A 16,664-nucleotide genomic window follows, 5' to 3' on the forward strand; every position below is an offset into this window, starting at 1 on the left:
AAAAGTCGGGATGACAAACAATTTAAACCACCAGAAACTAGACTCAAAGGAATACAATCTCATCAAAACATCATCATCTCAAAATTCTTTATAGATTGGGAGAAATGCTCTTTTGAAGTCAGGTCATGTGCAGAAAATTTCTGTTTCAGCAGCTCAATTTTTTCGAAACTTGCCCCAGATGCACAGAAACTCACTCAAGCCCCTAAGGACTCCATCTAATCATTCCTACAAATCTAAATACCCTATATAGAGACTCAAATCGAATATAATTTCTCTTAAGTTCTTAAATGTTCATTCTTTCAAAAGAGTGTATCACACTTGGACAATTTGGATTACTTTCAAACTTTGCACACAAGTTCAATTCACTATATAGACCTATCTAACGTCTCGGAACACCAATTTAAGCTCAATAACATCAAGGACAACTCTTGGTCAAACTTATGAACTCTTAAGTTCTTCAAATTATCAACTTTCAACAAATGGTGTCGAATCTTTCTAGGAATATCCAAAATTCAATCCGAACATACGTACAAGTCCAAAACTATCATAGGATCCTATTGGAACCTTCAAATCACCATCCGAGATTGTAAATACAAATATCAAACCTTGGTAAACTCTTACAACTTAAGGCTTCCAAAAATAGAAATTTAGTATTCCAACTCACTCTAAACCCCACCAAAACCAAACCACCCGTCCCTGCAAGTTACATATCATCAGATTAACCTAAGAAAGCACCAAATAGGAGAACTAGGTCCTGATACTCAAATACGATCGGTCAGGTCGTTACAATTGGTCAGAGAAATGTTCTATTATTTCCGTTCATTTTAATTAATTTACTATGAAATAGATAACCAGGCCAATAGGGTTGAAGGGTCCACCATTGGATTGGATTAACTTTTTATTAACATCAAACAAAACAATTTAATCGATTTTTAATTATCAAAATTAAAATAAACCAATTATAATACAAGTCGTTTGTCTCACAAGAGTCCTCGTTTATAATATTTCATGGGGCAGGCACAACGTAGATGCTCATTATTGTATTCTTGCCTGCTCGATCATCCATCTTTTTTTTTAGAAAAAAAAAAAGGAGAGAATCTTTCTTCTTCATAATTTCTGGTGTTTTTTGTCCTAGGTAATATGATTTAAAAATAAATTGTGCAGGAGAATCTCTCCAAGAAACGTGCATGTTGAACTGTAAAGGTTGCTATTTTACGTAGCAGTTTTAGCTTTATCCGAAAGGATTATCTTTCATCAGATTAAAAAACAAAAAATAAAGGAAAGAAATCCAACATTTCGCGGGCTTTTATAAATACATAATTTCCACCTACAAAAGGGTTAAAGAAGTGACTTTGTCTCCACATCTTCCTTGGTTTCAACAAACCAATATTGTACTGTATTTTTTTTCCAACATGAGCATTGGTGCAGACTGAAAAAACGAAAATCCAGTGTTTACGTCAAACAATATAAATTAATCATGATTAAGTAATACATTGATGTGAAAAATAGGTGATAGAACAAGCCAGAAATTTGACAAGATCTAAATTGGCTCCTTTTCGCCTTGCAAAGACAACATCACATTCAATGAGCAATCTAACACTATCAATTACTGAAAAGAGATTTTGGACACATTTATGATTAATAAGTTTGGACAAAGATACTGTAGAAATGTTAGTTTACAATTAGTTCTCACTTGTTTTGTTGGTTCAGTAACTCAATGAAGTAGTACACATTTGAAAGACAAAAACAAGGAGTAATAACTGTACATAGAGGTTAATTTCATAAACCTCAAATCTAGTAAATTACTGCACAAGCTCCAAAAGACTCGTCCTACTGGCTGTGTCTCGCCTTTCTCAAAGTTTTAATCATACCCTTTGCGATTTTCCAAAACCAGACAATATTCAGCAGTGCCAAAACAGGAGGTACAGTTAACAAGCTATAGAAGCCCAGTGGATAAACTTTCTTGATCTGAAGAACAAAGTGTAAGAGAAATAGGCCTTAAAACAGTTAAAATTCTATACGTTGTGCAAATAGGTATTTACCTGATCAAAATGGGTAAACATGTGATAGAAAAAGAAGAGAAACAAAACAATCCTTGCAACCTGAAAGCATCACATTAAAAACCTCGGTTATAAAAATTAAAGTTTAAAAGCTAGCATCAGAAGTTTCTTGGCGACAAAAGTTAACAATCAAAAGCAAAAAAAAGAACCAAGTCAAATGAGAATAAGAAATAATAATAATTCAAGATTTTGCTTTCTCAAACATACAGCTAACTTGACCTTTCCGTCTATTTTCATAAATTACTCGAGGAAAAAGTCAAAATTCTTGATTAAAAGATTCGTGATCCTATTAATCTTAACTTCAAAGAAAATACTTAGTATTATAGTAAGTTTGTAATATTGCTTAAAACCCAGGCAATCTCTTGTGGTTTCTGAAAATGAGGATATTTTGATCTATTGGTCACAAATATAATATTTTTGGATTTCCAACTACAAAAGTTGCTGAATTATTGTTTAAAAGAAGATAATCATATCAAACAAACAAAGTGCTTAACTAACATCCTTGTAACATAAACAAGGAACAAAAAACCTCAAGGCATGTACTACCCATTTGCAAGGTCCAGGACAGCATTGATCTTAAGAATTTTCAGCAACATAGACGCAAAACTAGTTGTTACACTTGAACAGAACATAATAGAAGCAAATGTTACAGATAGTTAGCCACACTTGTCTTGAGGACAAATCCAAAGTATCTTGTGCAAAATAATATTCCTCCACCAAAAAAAAGAAAAACAATTTGCCAATTTATGAGCAAAGATGTATACGTAAATTCAAATTAATTTGTCCAAAATTGAATAGCCATCCCAGCTTAGCTTCATATAAGTAACATGCTATATCCACATAAATGCAAGAACAAAGACAGAAGAAAATGTATTCTCATACACCATACCAGCCAGCCAAAAAATAAAGCTACTCCATTGGAGACGTAGAGCTTAGAGTTCTTTTGACCAGCAACATCCAGGTACCTGCATGCACATATTGATGGAAGTCACTAATGTAGAATGTTTGGTTTAGAGAAGACAAGGAATGGAAGATGCCTATTGCTCTTACCATCTTAAATTGACAAAGGGAGTAGTACTCTCGGTAAAGAGTACCATAAAAATATATATCTGTGCTTGACCACTTAAAAGGGATTGAACAATTGCAAACATTGAGAGCCCGTGATGTAAGACCTGGAGGAGCAAATCAAGATTCAAAGGCAAAACATTGCTTCCTGATACTTACAGCCACCCCAAGCTATACGATATAATTATAGAAGAAAATACACTACTTCCTGATGCTTACATACTCCATTCCACCCAAGGCTGGGAAGTAATAGAAAATCATTGCCAAGTCTGCCAGAAAGTAGCCAGTGGAGATCTGTTTCACCATACAAATAACATTAGAGTTGAGAATAGAACATACATCCAGCATAATAATGCTAGAGTTGAATTAGATGATGGAGAACGAAGTAGTTCATATGCTATGAGAACCCTTAAAAAACCAAGACAACATTATCACATTTACGTCCTTCAGGGAAAGTAAAGCCGCAATTGTGTTACTACCCTAGGAAACTGAAAACAATAGGAATATGAATTAAGCATTTTGCTCTCCCAACGGTGTTAATAATCAAACTTGCCTAACATACTTCACAATTTGGATAAAACATTTGGTCAGCTAAAGTAATTGTTATTTAAGACGTCAAATCTGACTAACTAACAATATAGAGAAAACTTGGCAGCCATTTGAATCTGTAAGCTAAAAGAAAGCCAATGACAGAAGTATTGGCATTAATACCCCGAGTATGGTGTCTGAAAAAGCTGATGTTCTATTGATCATTAAGTCATCCGGAGCACCATCACGGAAAAGATCTGATTCAATCAAGAGATACAGAGAAGCAGCCGCTACAAGGAGCGCATGAAAAGTGGAAAATCCTCTGAAAAGAAGAGAGTCCTCAGTAAGACACTGACAACAACCAAGATACACAAGCTATATCACTAAAAATGGAAAAAAAATAAAAAATTCACATGAAAGGTAAGATTACTACCTGTTGTTCCATTCAAGTTTCTTTTTGTCATCAAGTTTAATATATCCATTGAAGAACAAAGGGCTTATAGTACCTGTTAATTGATAAACCTTCAACAAAAGAAATAACACCTTCAAAAGTAAGACGAAGAGCAATAACACATGCTAAAAGTTTGTTTCTGAACTACCATGACAAGAGAAACCTGAAAGCCAAAGAAGGCATACGAGTTCTAACTCTTGGCAGAGCTAAGGATACCATTCTAAGAATTGTATATTAAAGCCTCCTCTTTTTTCAATTAATAAGAAAAAAAGAAATATTATCCAGCGAATGCATTGTAAGAAGTACAGATATGTGGTGCGGACTCTCCAAAACAGTTGTCGCACCCGTGTCGGATCCTCCAAAAATACATTGTTTTTGGAGGATCCGACACACACCCATCGATATTTTCGAGGAGTCCGAGCAACATAGCCATTCGGTTATACTTTAGGGAATCCAAAACATTCAGCTAACCATCTACGCCTTCTATAGATTAAAATATTATACCAGAAAGCCAAAAGTTGCAAGCAAGAATGTTTACAAGTTTCAATATCAAGTAGGCCATATTTCACTTAACGCATCACTTTACACTTAAAAAGGGTCTAGAATCTAAGAGTCAAAAGGAGCAAAAATATGTGAATTTTAACATCAATAAATTCGAAATTTGCACACAATAAGAGCAAGTAATTGCCCAGTTTCACACCCCAAAAAAAAATATTTATGTGGCTCCAAATATAAGAAGAGACAAAAAAGAAACTCACAATTCTACACATGATGAGACCAGCAAAAACAGAAAAGAGCCAGTGTAATTCTTTACTTAGGGTAGCATGACCCGCTATGTTGATCAATCCAAGAGGCAACTGAATAACCAACATTTTTGCTACAATGAAAAACACGAAATATCAAAAACCCAAAACAGCAAATCATAAAAAAACTTCAATCTTGAAGGCAAAAGATTCAAAATACAAAAGCAAGATTGTAAAACCTGAAGTGTTGCGCTATGAGTAAAATGCTTAATACCCCCCTTTGCAGGATTTCAAAAGACATCCAAGAATGTTTCAACCCAAAAAAGAAAGAAAAAAAAGGACTGGATATTGAGATGGTGCGTAATGTTCAAACAAGTCAGAGAATTGACCAATGACCACGTCCTGATGGCTCAGAGAATTAATAATAATAAGAAAGGAAAGTTGATTTAGGAGTAAGAAATTGAATGAAAATTTAATGAGGGAGTTGGGGGGGCCATCCAATGACCAGAATTTGATGCTTTTCTCTTTGTGGCGTGGAAAGAGACAACTTTTGAAATTTGAGAGGACAGGAATGGGGTCCACGTCTATTCAGAGTTTTATCCCATTTGTACATCACATGAACCGGCAGCTCGTCGTTTTTTTTTTTTTTTTTTTTTGTAAAAATAGTATGAACTAGCCAGTTTTCGGATTGGTCATTTAAAAATAGCCAGTGTTTGTAAAGTTATTACAAAATAACCAATATTTTGGTGCAGCACGAAAAATTCTACCATAATATACTGAAAATCAGTGCACATGTGTATGAACTTTCAGCATATTATGCTGGAACTCCAACACGCGGAAAGTTCCAGTATAATATACTCCAGTATATTATGCTGGACCGGTATATTATACTGGAACTCCATTATAAGTATACTGGAACTCCAGTATAATATAATGGAATATTTTTCCGGATTTTGAACAGTATTTTTGTTCAAATTTATCTTTACATGAAAAGTGGCTAAATTTCTATTACTTTTGAAACTGTGGCTACTTTTGAATGACCACTTGTAAACCTGGCTATTTTTTAATTTCTCCCTCATTTTTTAGCACACATTGCCACATCCACTAGTTTTCTTTCTTCTCTTTATTACAAAAATAAAAATGCTAAGAAGAAATGTCGTGTTAAAATTAGGAATGGCAGGTGGTGCGGGTGGTGCGGGTGCAGGGCGGATTCTGTCTGAACCCGCACAATTTAAGCCCACCCCGCCCTGCTTAGGATTTAAACCCACATTCACCCGCCCTGCACTCCACCCGGGTCCACCCGCCCCGCAAATTTTTAATAAATTTTTTTTCTTTTTCAGAAAGCTCGACTTAAATCTAATTTTTTTAACAAAATAATTAATTATATCCAAATTGTTCTCTCTCTTTCATTTACTTAGCTTTTTTGAAACAGCCTTTTTGCTTGTCATTGCTTTTCAGTGCACAATGTATCGACGGACAGAATTAAATATATAGTTTTTAGATTAGGAAGCAGAATTATCTTTGATAAGAATTGGGGCCAGATCAACCTAGGATAAAAGAACATCTTCATTGTATATACTAATTATTTTAACTTCTGAAGGGCTGATAGCAAATTAGCAATCGGACCAATTCAGATTCAAGTGCTAATTGGCTATTTAGCATTTACTTCATCTTTACGTATGTACTGATGGAAAAGCAGTTTTCCTCATTCTATAAAGCATTTTGAACATTTTATATCAACAAACTACAATAAGCCGCAAAACCAAAAAAAAAAAAGATAAAAGAGAAACTAAAGACATTGTATCAACAAACTACAGTAAGCCACAAAATCTGAACAGTAAGGAATATACTCAACAAAATCTATCAAATTCAAATTACAAAATCACAAGAAATTGTATCAACAATCTATAGTAAGCCAACTTGAATCAAAAAGAAATTGTATTAACAAATGACATTCTCTTCCTCTTCAATCGACCAGTAAGCCAACTTGAATCTGGCTCTTCCTCTTTGTCAAGTAATGTTGGACATGAAACTTTGTTGAATTTTGAAGCCAAACCTAAAAAGAAACATATAGGGGTCGTTTGGTTGGAATACGATTTATACCGGTATAAGTTATATTAGGATAAGTTATGCTGGCATTGTTGTTTATTCATTGTTTGGTATGTTGTATTAAGAATGACAATTGCATAATTTCTAAGAAGAAGGTATAAGTTATACCGGTGCTAATTACCCCATCTTCTATAAGGTATAAGTTATCCCAGTATTAAAATTAACACCGGGATAACTTATACCTGATTTGCTAACCAAACAAAGTATTAAGGTGGTATTAAATTCTTATACCACCCTTATACCTTCTTATACCTCATACCAAACGACTCGATATAGTATTAAAATTGAAAATCACTATTAACATTACAAGTCATTGAAAAAATCACTTTCCATTTATTTCGTTCCATAACCAAGTGTGAGCACACATTAAAGCCTCCAAAGTAGCAGGATGAAGTCTACTACGATGCGGACTAATCAATCTCCCACTAGTACTAAATGCAAATTCTGAAGCAACGGTAGAGACATGAATGACTAAGAGATCACGAGCTATTTTTTGTAAAGTAAGAAATTTTAATCTATTTGTCTTCCACCAACTTAAAGTATCAAATGATGGTGTGCGGGGTAGCATATTTTCTTCTAAATAAGAATCCAATTCTGATATTGTGTTCATGTTCGAGCTACTAAACAAACCTATCAAAACTAGACAGTCGGTCACCCTCAACATGACCAACAACTTCACTTGAACTAGATGCTTGGGATGACTCGGCTCCTCTACTCTTATATTCTTGAAAGAGATCAACACAATAGCTTCGAACTTCTTGAATTTTATCTGAAGCAGTTTCTCTACCATAAATATGTGTAAGATAGAATTCTATCAACCTCATCTTATACTTCGGATCAAAGATAGCAGCTACACCCATCAAAATATGCACTTCATCCCAATATTTCTTAAATTTCAATACCATTGCTGATGCCATAGAGCTAATCAAAGGATTTAAACTTTTCACCAAGGCTTTCAATTCTAGCTTAATATCACAAACTTTAGAAAAAAATTGAATAGAAGTGGGATATTGAGTCCCTGAGAATTCTTCGGTGATATGGTAGAAAAGCTTTAATGTATCACAAACTTCTTCTGTTGCACTATATTGCCCTTCGGTTGGAAAACAACTAAAGTCATTTAAGCTCAACTTCATAAACACATCTTTGTATTCTAGGACTGTTCTCAATATTAGATATGTTGAGTTCCAACGAGTAGGACAATCATACTCTAACTTTTTGTTATAAGAAATATGTAGCAATCGTGCAACTTCTTCAAACGTTTCGATTCTGCCTGAAGACCCTATCCAATATAAGACACTGTCACGCACATTATTAATACTATCTTGCATCACCTTTAGTCCTTCTTGCACAATCAAATTCAAGATATGTGCGGCACAATGCACATGTAACATTCGACCCATCAACAATAAATTCCTTTTACAAAGTTTCTCATCTAGCAAGGTTTTCATCATAGCATTGTTTGTGCTACAATTATCAATTGTAATTGTTGAAGTTTTTCTTTCAAGATTCCCCTCTAACAAGCAATTAGGCAACGCACTACACAAAGTATTCTTATCATGTGGGCATGAACATAAATAAATTTAAGAATATGGCTTTGAACTCTCTATGAATCATCAATAAAATGTGTTGTAATATCCATGAACCCTTTTTTGGTGTTGTCCGAAGTCCACATATCAGTTGTTATTGCAATTTTACTTGTGAGTTTTTCCAATAACATAAAAGTTTTTGATTTCAAATTATCGAAAATCTTCAGTATATCATTCTTGATTGTGTTCCTAGACACCATTTTGAACAATGGTTGGAGACTAGCAACAAACTTCCTAAATCCTACATAATCAACAACGGACAATTGATACTCGTGCAAAATGATAGCATGAGCAAGTTCTTTGCGTGAAACATCTTGATCAAAATAGTGTCGTTGGCTACCATCACCCCCGGAACTACTTTCATTGTCCAAATTACTTGACTTTTTGCGACATCGACTACGGATATGATCTAACATGGACGATGTCCCATAATTTCTTGTTGATTTGATACAAGTATTACAATACTTACAAACACCAAAACGGACACGATTAATTATCATCGGTTTAAAAAGCTTCCATGCGTCAGAAATAAGTTTTCTTTTCCAGTTTCATCAATAACTTCAGTAGTAACTTCATCGACTTGCATAGGCAATTGACTCTCACTCTCTATAGGGAAAGTTCTACAAGATGAACCAACCGGTTTTTCTTCATTTTGAGACTCCATACTTTTCTACAAAAAATAAACTAAACTAATATTATGAGACATTTCTAAGTGCACATGGAAAGTGAAAAAAGAATCAATTAAGCATTTTATAACATAAACTATATATGCAGCCCCAAGCAGTTTATGACAGAAACATGGCACCAGCTTTAATTATACTTCAAAGGAGACAATCTATTGCTGGAGGATTTCGCCAAAGAAAGTTACTCTAAAAAAGATTGATATGTCATGAATCTTATAGAAAAGAATGTATCATTGCCAGGTTCTCTCACTCACACTCTTAGGTTCAGACCCACACTAGAATGACAGGTCCTATTCCATGCATATGCAAACATACTAAGACAGTTAAGCCTCATTAGACTCAGCAATGCCCAAGTCCCAACCTCTTTTTCCACATTTCATTTCTATTCATATTAGCATCAATCTTTTTTGGCAGAAGAAAATTGTCCATAAGCAACAAAATTCAGCATATATAGCTTCATATGTTCATGTTTAGACATAAGATATTATTACTATACCATGTCTTTTGTATCATTTCCAGCCTTTAAATTAAATTAAATGGGCTAAATGATTTTGCAAGTACCTTTTGTTGCAACATAGATTTTCCATCATCCAATACAAATATTGAACGTCATTTCTACATCAACGACCAAAAAACATTAATCTTTCCCCTAGGAAAACCAAAGCAATACTGATGCCCATAATGTGTTTGATAAAATTTCCCATAGGAAAACCTTCCTTACTGCTTTAGGAGATGACACCAATAACAGTACATTGCTACAAAGATATAATCGAAAATGCAAAGTTTTAAACCAAAATTAAATAGGAATTCCACAACAAAGATAAAGCCCAAGAACTTAATTCAAGAAATTAATTCAAGATTACTAGAACCGGAAAATAGAGCTATAGTGAGAAGTAGAATTCAGAGAGAAAAGAGGACTCAAAATCCTTGATAAACCACAAAATAATGACCTTCACTAATAATTGAAAGCTGCTATAAATTTTCTCTGATTATCAAGCGAGAGGAGTAAGGAGAGTCTGATTGTCTGAGAGAGCAAAAGCTCACAGTTTATGTATGTGTTTTAGAAAACTAGTTTTTATCCCAATTCCATCCTTAATGTTCGACCAAGAAATACAATCATGAAAAATTAAATCTCCAACCCGCGCCCCGCCCCGCCCCGCATGATTCTTTTTTATTTAAAAATTGAACCTGCACCGCTCCGCTAACGTTCAAACCCGTATCGCACCGCACCGCCCCATTGCTATCCCTACGCGAAATGATAAAACCTAATTAAAATATTTACATAGTTTACTCAATAATATTTTTTTACATATTTTCCTATGAAAAAAAATCATGCTTGCATATGATGGGACGCATTGAAAATATAATTAAGTAAATAAAAGTATATTTTTTCTAACAACGACAACAATTTAAGATGAATGTCACACAATTCGACATAAATTAATTAATAGTATAAAATCTCTACACCATAATGAGTTTTCCAATCCAAGTAAAGTGAAATGTATCATTGTTTACCCGTAAAATAATATAGTTAAATTTGTTATGTGGTTTATAGGAAAATAAACTATTTTGATCCCAAAATGATAAATAAATAAAATATAAGACTTAGCGTTAAAATCAAAAGAAATAGCAAGCCTGGTTCCGGGAGCAAGGCTTCCAAAGACAGCGATAAGAATAGTACTAGACAAAAGATAAAGTTATATTATTCAGCTTGATAGTAAAATCTAGCATAAGTTTTGCCAGAGATTTAGTGTCTACAATGGTTGTTGAAGCTCCTATTTATAGTTGTACCTTGGGAACAAGATCCTAGGATCAAGCTCCTCTTAAATGACAATATTGGGGTCATTGATGAAATATGTAATGGCAGGCCATGAATGCCAAAATTCTCTGCAACGGCAGTGTATTTAATACTGAAGAATATTCTTCATTAAATATCATCCGATGACAAATATTCATTTGCCTCCGTTGATCGCGTTCCCTTTAGGATCTACCCGATACCAACCGAAGTTGTTATCCTCGGCCTTGGTTTCCACTCGCTTTATCTTCTGTTTGCCTCCGGTTCCACATGTCATGTAATCATTCGAGAATTTAATATAAACTAATTTTACCCTATACAGATAGTCCCCCTACTTTCTGGTGGCACATCTTTGTATAATCGGGAAGTTGGTAAAGATTCATTTCTTGGCGGAAAATTTTTTGAACCTTTATGAAAGGTTCTGACGCTCTATAAGATGCATGCCTCCTCACATTTAGTATCCCGAACACGTGTTACCCCACAATTTAGCAATATTTTCGCCATTTCTCGAGGTAATCATAACCACAATTTTAGCCGCCTATACCTTTACTTATACGGATCATTATTCTTATTTCATAAGCTTCCTTAACTTCTTTGCACTTACATTGGCTCTGCTTTTATCTCTCTTTGATCTCCTTCAAAAACTCTACCATCTTCTTATCATTATAGCTTCTTCTACTAATTCTTCCAAGAACTCTGGTCTTCTCTTCCATGGGGGCTCGAAGAGGAGCAAAGATAAATTAAAGAGGTTCATGTTGATGTTGATCCTCCCACGGTGAGCACCATCATACCTAAACATCTGAATATTGCCACAAATTTCGAAAAATGGTTCCCACTTCAAACCCTCGAACTTGAGATTTTGGTAAATACTCCTCTTCTATTTGCCCCTCCAGTATTCCTACTATGAAGGAGGACTATGACTGTCATGGCCTAAACATAAGTTCTCCCAATCTGGTGGAGCGAGTAACCTTCACTAACAAGGGTTTCACGTACGTTTACACGTACCCCTTTACTTTGGGTCCATTCTCATTGAGCAGGATATCAAGTCTGCTTTGCACAAGTAGGCCGCTCTGTGTGGCGAATGGTGGCTAGTAAACAATGGCTATGCTTGGAAACGAAGGAGCCCCTCACCTTGGCTCATATGATGAACCTCTACTTCCCCAAAATCTTCCGTAGGGGAGTAATAAACTTCAGGAGCATGGCCACCATGCTTTCCTTACCAGCATGGATGACGACAATGACCGTGGATAGATTGAGCGACTTGTTGTCATTGCTACCAGAGATATCATACCCGCCAGAACTCTATCTTTCCCCGAATCCTGGAATCGTTCACGTAAGTTCAAAATTTACCTCTTTCTCTAAAAAAGATTGTCCCATGTCATTGTTAGCCTTTTTTCTTTCGTTATTTCAGCTACTCGATGGTCAACAACAAAGGGTTGAAAGGCTGGACCGATGGGTTCAAAAGATTTTGAACATCACTACGCCAGAGAACCACTAATGGAAGGAGTTGGCCCCCAAGTACGAATGGAGGGCCAATAACCACAGTAAACTGACTCTTCCTTCATTCCAACTTTGTACATAAGAAAACTTGCTAATCCTACCTTTTTGTTTGATTCATATCTCCCATAGGGTTCTATTTCCTGCCCCGAGGAGGATGTTTTGATCGATCCTGCAAAGGCTGTGAGGTTGTTGCAGGAGGCTCTCACCCGGATTTGCTTCCGATGCAGGTGCTTCTTCTCGTAGTCCTCGGCTAGAGAACAAGCAACCAAAAAGGCAACATTCTTCCTCTACCGGGGGTAAAAATAAGAAAGTAAAGAAGTTCACGACCGAGCTAGCCACAACCAATATAGTCTTTAACGATGATGGGGAAGCCAGTGATGAAGAGGCTTCCCTTCAAAGGAGACACAAATCTTTACCAGCTCAACAGAATGCTCAATCTAGAGAGCTTAGAACCCCAATCAAGGGCGATGTCCGAGCACTCTAGGGAGAATTTGACGTAGTGAAGAATGTTGATTCTCTCTTTCCGGTCCCAGCTGCTGCTTCCGGTACTATGAGGTCGAGTACCGGGTCTCTTCTACCTTCAGTTGGTGAGCAACCAATAAATAGCACTACCTCTGCTGCAGTTGCTTTTCAACCTACAACACCATCTAATTTATCTCCTCCGCTGGATGTAGACGCCCGAGAGGAGGATATCCCTCCTCCATAGTCCCCTGACCATGGGAATTTGGGGCACAACTATTCACCCCCTTCTGTAGATCCTCAAAGTAGGATGAGTGTCTCTCTCTTGGTTTCAAAAGAGTGACATCTGCTATCCAGGCTGATGGACCTCATCAATTACTTAAAGTCCCTGGCTTCAGAGCAAGATAAGAAGAAAATACACTCTCTTTCAGGGGAGTGTATGTTAAATAATGCCATGCATAATGCAGCAACAATATTGTACTTGTTCTTTTTACTGCTTCTTTCTATTCATCTGTTACAACAAGGTTTCTGACTTTGATATTTATTTTACAAGCCAACTTCTTCGCTTCCAAGGGCCTTTAGAGATTGATCCTTGAAAAATAAGGACTCAACGTCCGAGCAGGATCAACTATTGGCCGAGAGGAACTAACTGGTCGTACGCCTCACAGTGTTAGAAGCGAAGGTTATGAAGCGGCTGAGCCTGAGGCCTGATTGCAATAGAGTGAGTAGGATGTGATGGCTCACAACCAAGAAGCTACTTAGCTTCACACACAACTTCAGGATGCAAAGGCTAAGTGGGTTGAATCTCAAGATGTTGCTCTTGCTGCTACCAAGCATGAGTCTACCTCCATCGAATGAGCAAATAATTTGTAGGCAGCTTTGAACTCCAAAGTTAAAGAGGCTACTGTTGCCGAGGAGAAGCGGGCCCAGATTGAAAGTATGTATAGGAATATCATTGATCAAAATAAGGTTTGCATAACCACAATCCGTGATCTCGATCTTAGCCTTAGAGCTATGAGATCCGAGCGGGATGGCCTATTGACCGAGGTTGATAGGCTTAAAGCAAAACTTCAGCACCAAGGGGATTCCCTCATTATTGAAAACACATACTCTATGTACCATATGAGGAGGAATACCTTGGAAGAGGCCAAAGCGGGAGTTATTGATATCAACGATGAGATTGCCAAGGCCCTAACGCTGGAGTTAACTACTCTAGAACGTCTTCCAGCTCAGCCTGATGCAAATAACTCTACTAGTACTAGTTTTGAGTTTTCGGGAACCGAGGAGGAACTTGAAGAGAATCATGATGAAGGCCAAGATCCTGTGCCATCGTCAGATCCGCCCACTTCTCTCGGGGGCATAGATGCCTCTCTCCCTCCAAGTTCCAGAGGCAACGAAGTTTAGCCTTTTTGCTTTCTTTTCTTTTGCTATTTTCTTTTTGTATTTTTGTACTTATGTCTGTTGGCATATATAAATAAAAAGGACCTTTTGTTAAGTATTGTGCAAAGTTCATTTCTTTTTTGTCGAATTAAGTAAGACTTCATGTGTGTTTTCTTCCGATAGCTTTTGGGTTCTGGGAATAAACTCTTCCGGAACCAACCCTTTACTATGAGGGTTGCATAAGAGAGAGCCCTCTTATGTTTACGGTGATCTTGAAGAGGACTTCCCCCATTTATTTTGGCACTAGCATTTGAAGTTTTTAGTAAACTTTCAAATGATAAAATCAATTTATTGTTTGGACAAGAAACAAGATAAAAATAAAAGGACTTCATTTTATTCCTTCTATCTTCAAAAGTACATAGGCATTCATTTGCTGAAAGAAAAAAATTGCCAATACATGTGGCTAATTTGTACAAATTATTTTTATGGGGCTAGCTGTGTAGTCCCTGGTCCCAATGAGATATTATTGTTGAGTCCGAAACCTTTTTAATCATTTTTTTGACAAAAAATACTTTTGTACTACTTTAAAAAAAAGTTACATAAATGAGTAAAACGCAGTATTATACTGCGAATTACGTTGACGGAAATTTTGCCGTTAAAGTGATTCGCAGTATAGTACTGCATTTTACTTAATTTTTTTTTTGTAAATCGCAGTACTATACTGCATTTTACTAAGATATATTTGTAAAACGCAGTATAATAATGCGTTTACATTAAATAATTGCGTACCAATAATGAACTGACATAACAATAATTCAATGCATAAAACGTAGTATTGTACTGCGTTTTACATAGAAAAATTCTACACCCCAACGTCGGACTTGCCTTATTTAAAGGCGTTTCAATTTTATAAAAATTCATTCAGTACTTTATTTCAAACTTATGTTCATACTTCTCTCTTCTTCTTATCAATTATTTTTTTACAATTTCTGAAGTGGCAAAAATAAGGGTTTCACTATATTGGGGGGGGGTGAGGTTGTGTTGGAGAATAACTCTGTGAGTTATAGCTCACCTCCACAATGTCATGTTAAATTGCCGCTTACTATGGAGTACGATAAATTGGTATCATTGTTACGTAAAAAAATGAATGAGAGGAGGCGTTCGGTTAACCTTAAAATAACCGGTAGATTTTCGTATTCAGTTACTCCGCAAGGGTTTGCTTATTATTCTGAGTTTAACATCGAGGATGATGAAACTCTTAGAGATTTTTTGCTGATTCCGGATGAATATAGGGAATTTATTGTAATAAAATTATTGGAAATGTACGTCAAGGTAGAAGACGTTCCCAATAATGAGGGCGTGCATAGTAAGGATAACCCCCAGTCATTGGGTGGTTATTCTGGAGCAGTTTTTGCCGACAGATTGGTGATGAAAGAGCTTGCCTTGATTTAAACTTGTCACCACCGGCGAATGAGTAGCCACAAAATAATTTTTTGACTTTAGATAATCAATAAGACGACTGGTAAACTTCAATTTTACTACGATTTAGCGATGTTTAATTTATGTTTTAATTGGATTTGTATTAACACTCATATTTTTCATAGGGGGTACCGTCCGGATATGAATTTTACAAGTCATGACCCTGCCCCTAGTTGGAATATGCATAGTTCTGGAGTATTGGACCATGGTGGTCCATCTGGGAGTCATCACCAACAAGAAAATATCCATCATGAAACGTCAAGACAGTACGACTTATAAGTAAAGTGATATAGCTATATCTAAAGTATTTATCTAGTTGGGTAACTTATCATTTTGTTCTTTATGTGCAGTGAAAACGAGTTTCTTGAAGCTCCTAACCTTACACAATTGCCCATAGACGATGTATTTACTCGTGATTTGGCAGATGCGTAGAGTCAGGAAGATGATAGTGATTATAACAACAATGCGGATGAGTCTGGGGATGACACACCCTTCCATGATGAGGGTGATGAGGAGAAGGAAGTGAATGTTGAACCTGAGTTGACGAGGGAGCATGTTCCTCCACCTCCAGCTAGACCAAGAGTGTACGAGTCCCACGTGCCATTTCATGAGCGGAATATTCCCTACCTTGATAATTTGCCAAGCATGCCGAACGTGGATTCCCTCACAAGGGATGATGATGAATTTCGGTCAGCGATGTAGGATGAGTCTAGACCAGCTGTTCTGACAAAGGGCATGTATTTCCTCGATAAAGCTCGCCTAATTAGGGCTGTAAAAATCTACAGTATAAGAGAGTGTCGTGAGATGACGGTAAGTGAATCAACTA

At 36.2% G+C, this 16,664-nt stretch overlaps 2 protein-coding genes across 2 annotated transcripts; both read right to left on the minus strand.

Moving 5' to 3' along the window:
• Positions 1 to 1,606: 1,606 nt before the first annotated feature.
• Positions 1,607 to 5,225, minus strand: LOC107791077 (uncharacterized). Its single transcript, XM_016613072.2, has 9 exons — positions 5,087 to 5,225; positions 4,863 to 4,981; positions 4,087 to 4,175; positions 3,837 to 3,975; positions 3,345 to 3,419; positions 3,111 to 3,232; positions 2,950 to 3,025; positions 2,043 to 2,102; positions 1,607 to 1,968 (listed from the first exon to the last, which is right to left on the minus strand). The coding sequence occupies exons 2-9, from the start codon at positions 4,974 to 4,976 to the stop codon at positions 1,831 to 1,833; spliced, it is 813 nt and encodes a 270-aa protein (XP_016468558.2). The 5' UTR covers positions 4,977 to 4,981; positions 5,087 to 5,225; the 3' UTR covers positions 1,607 to 1,830.
• A 2,351-nt stretch (positions 5,226 to 7,576) lies between these two features.
• LOC142165154 (zinc finger BED domain-containing protein RICESLEEPER 1-like) lies at positions 7,577 to 8,404 on the minus strand. Its single transcript, XM_075223771.1, has one exon. It carries the CDS (start codon positions 8,402 to 8,404, stop codon positions 7,577 to 7,579), a length of 828 nt encoding a protein of 275 aa, XP_075079872.1.
• Positions 8,405 to 16,664: the final 8,260 nt, after the last annotated feature.

Source organism: Nicotiana tabacum, chromosome 10 (assembly GCF_000715075.1).
Source record: "Nicotiana tabacum cultivar K326 chromosome 10, ASM71507v2, whole genome shotgun sequence".
Classification (NCBI taxonomy): domain Eukaryota; kingdom Viridiplantae; phylum Streptophyta; class Magnoliopsida; order Solanales; family Solanaceae; genus Nicotiana; species Nicotiana tabacum.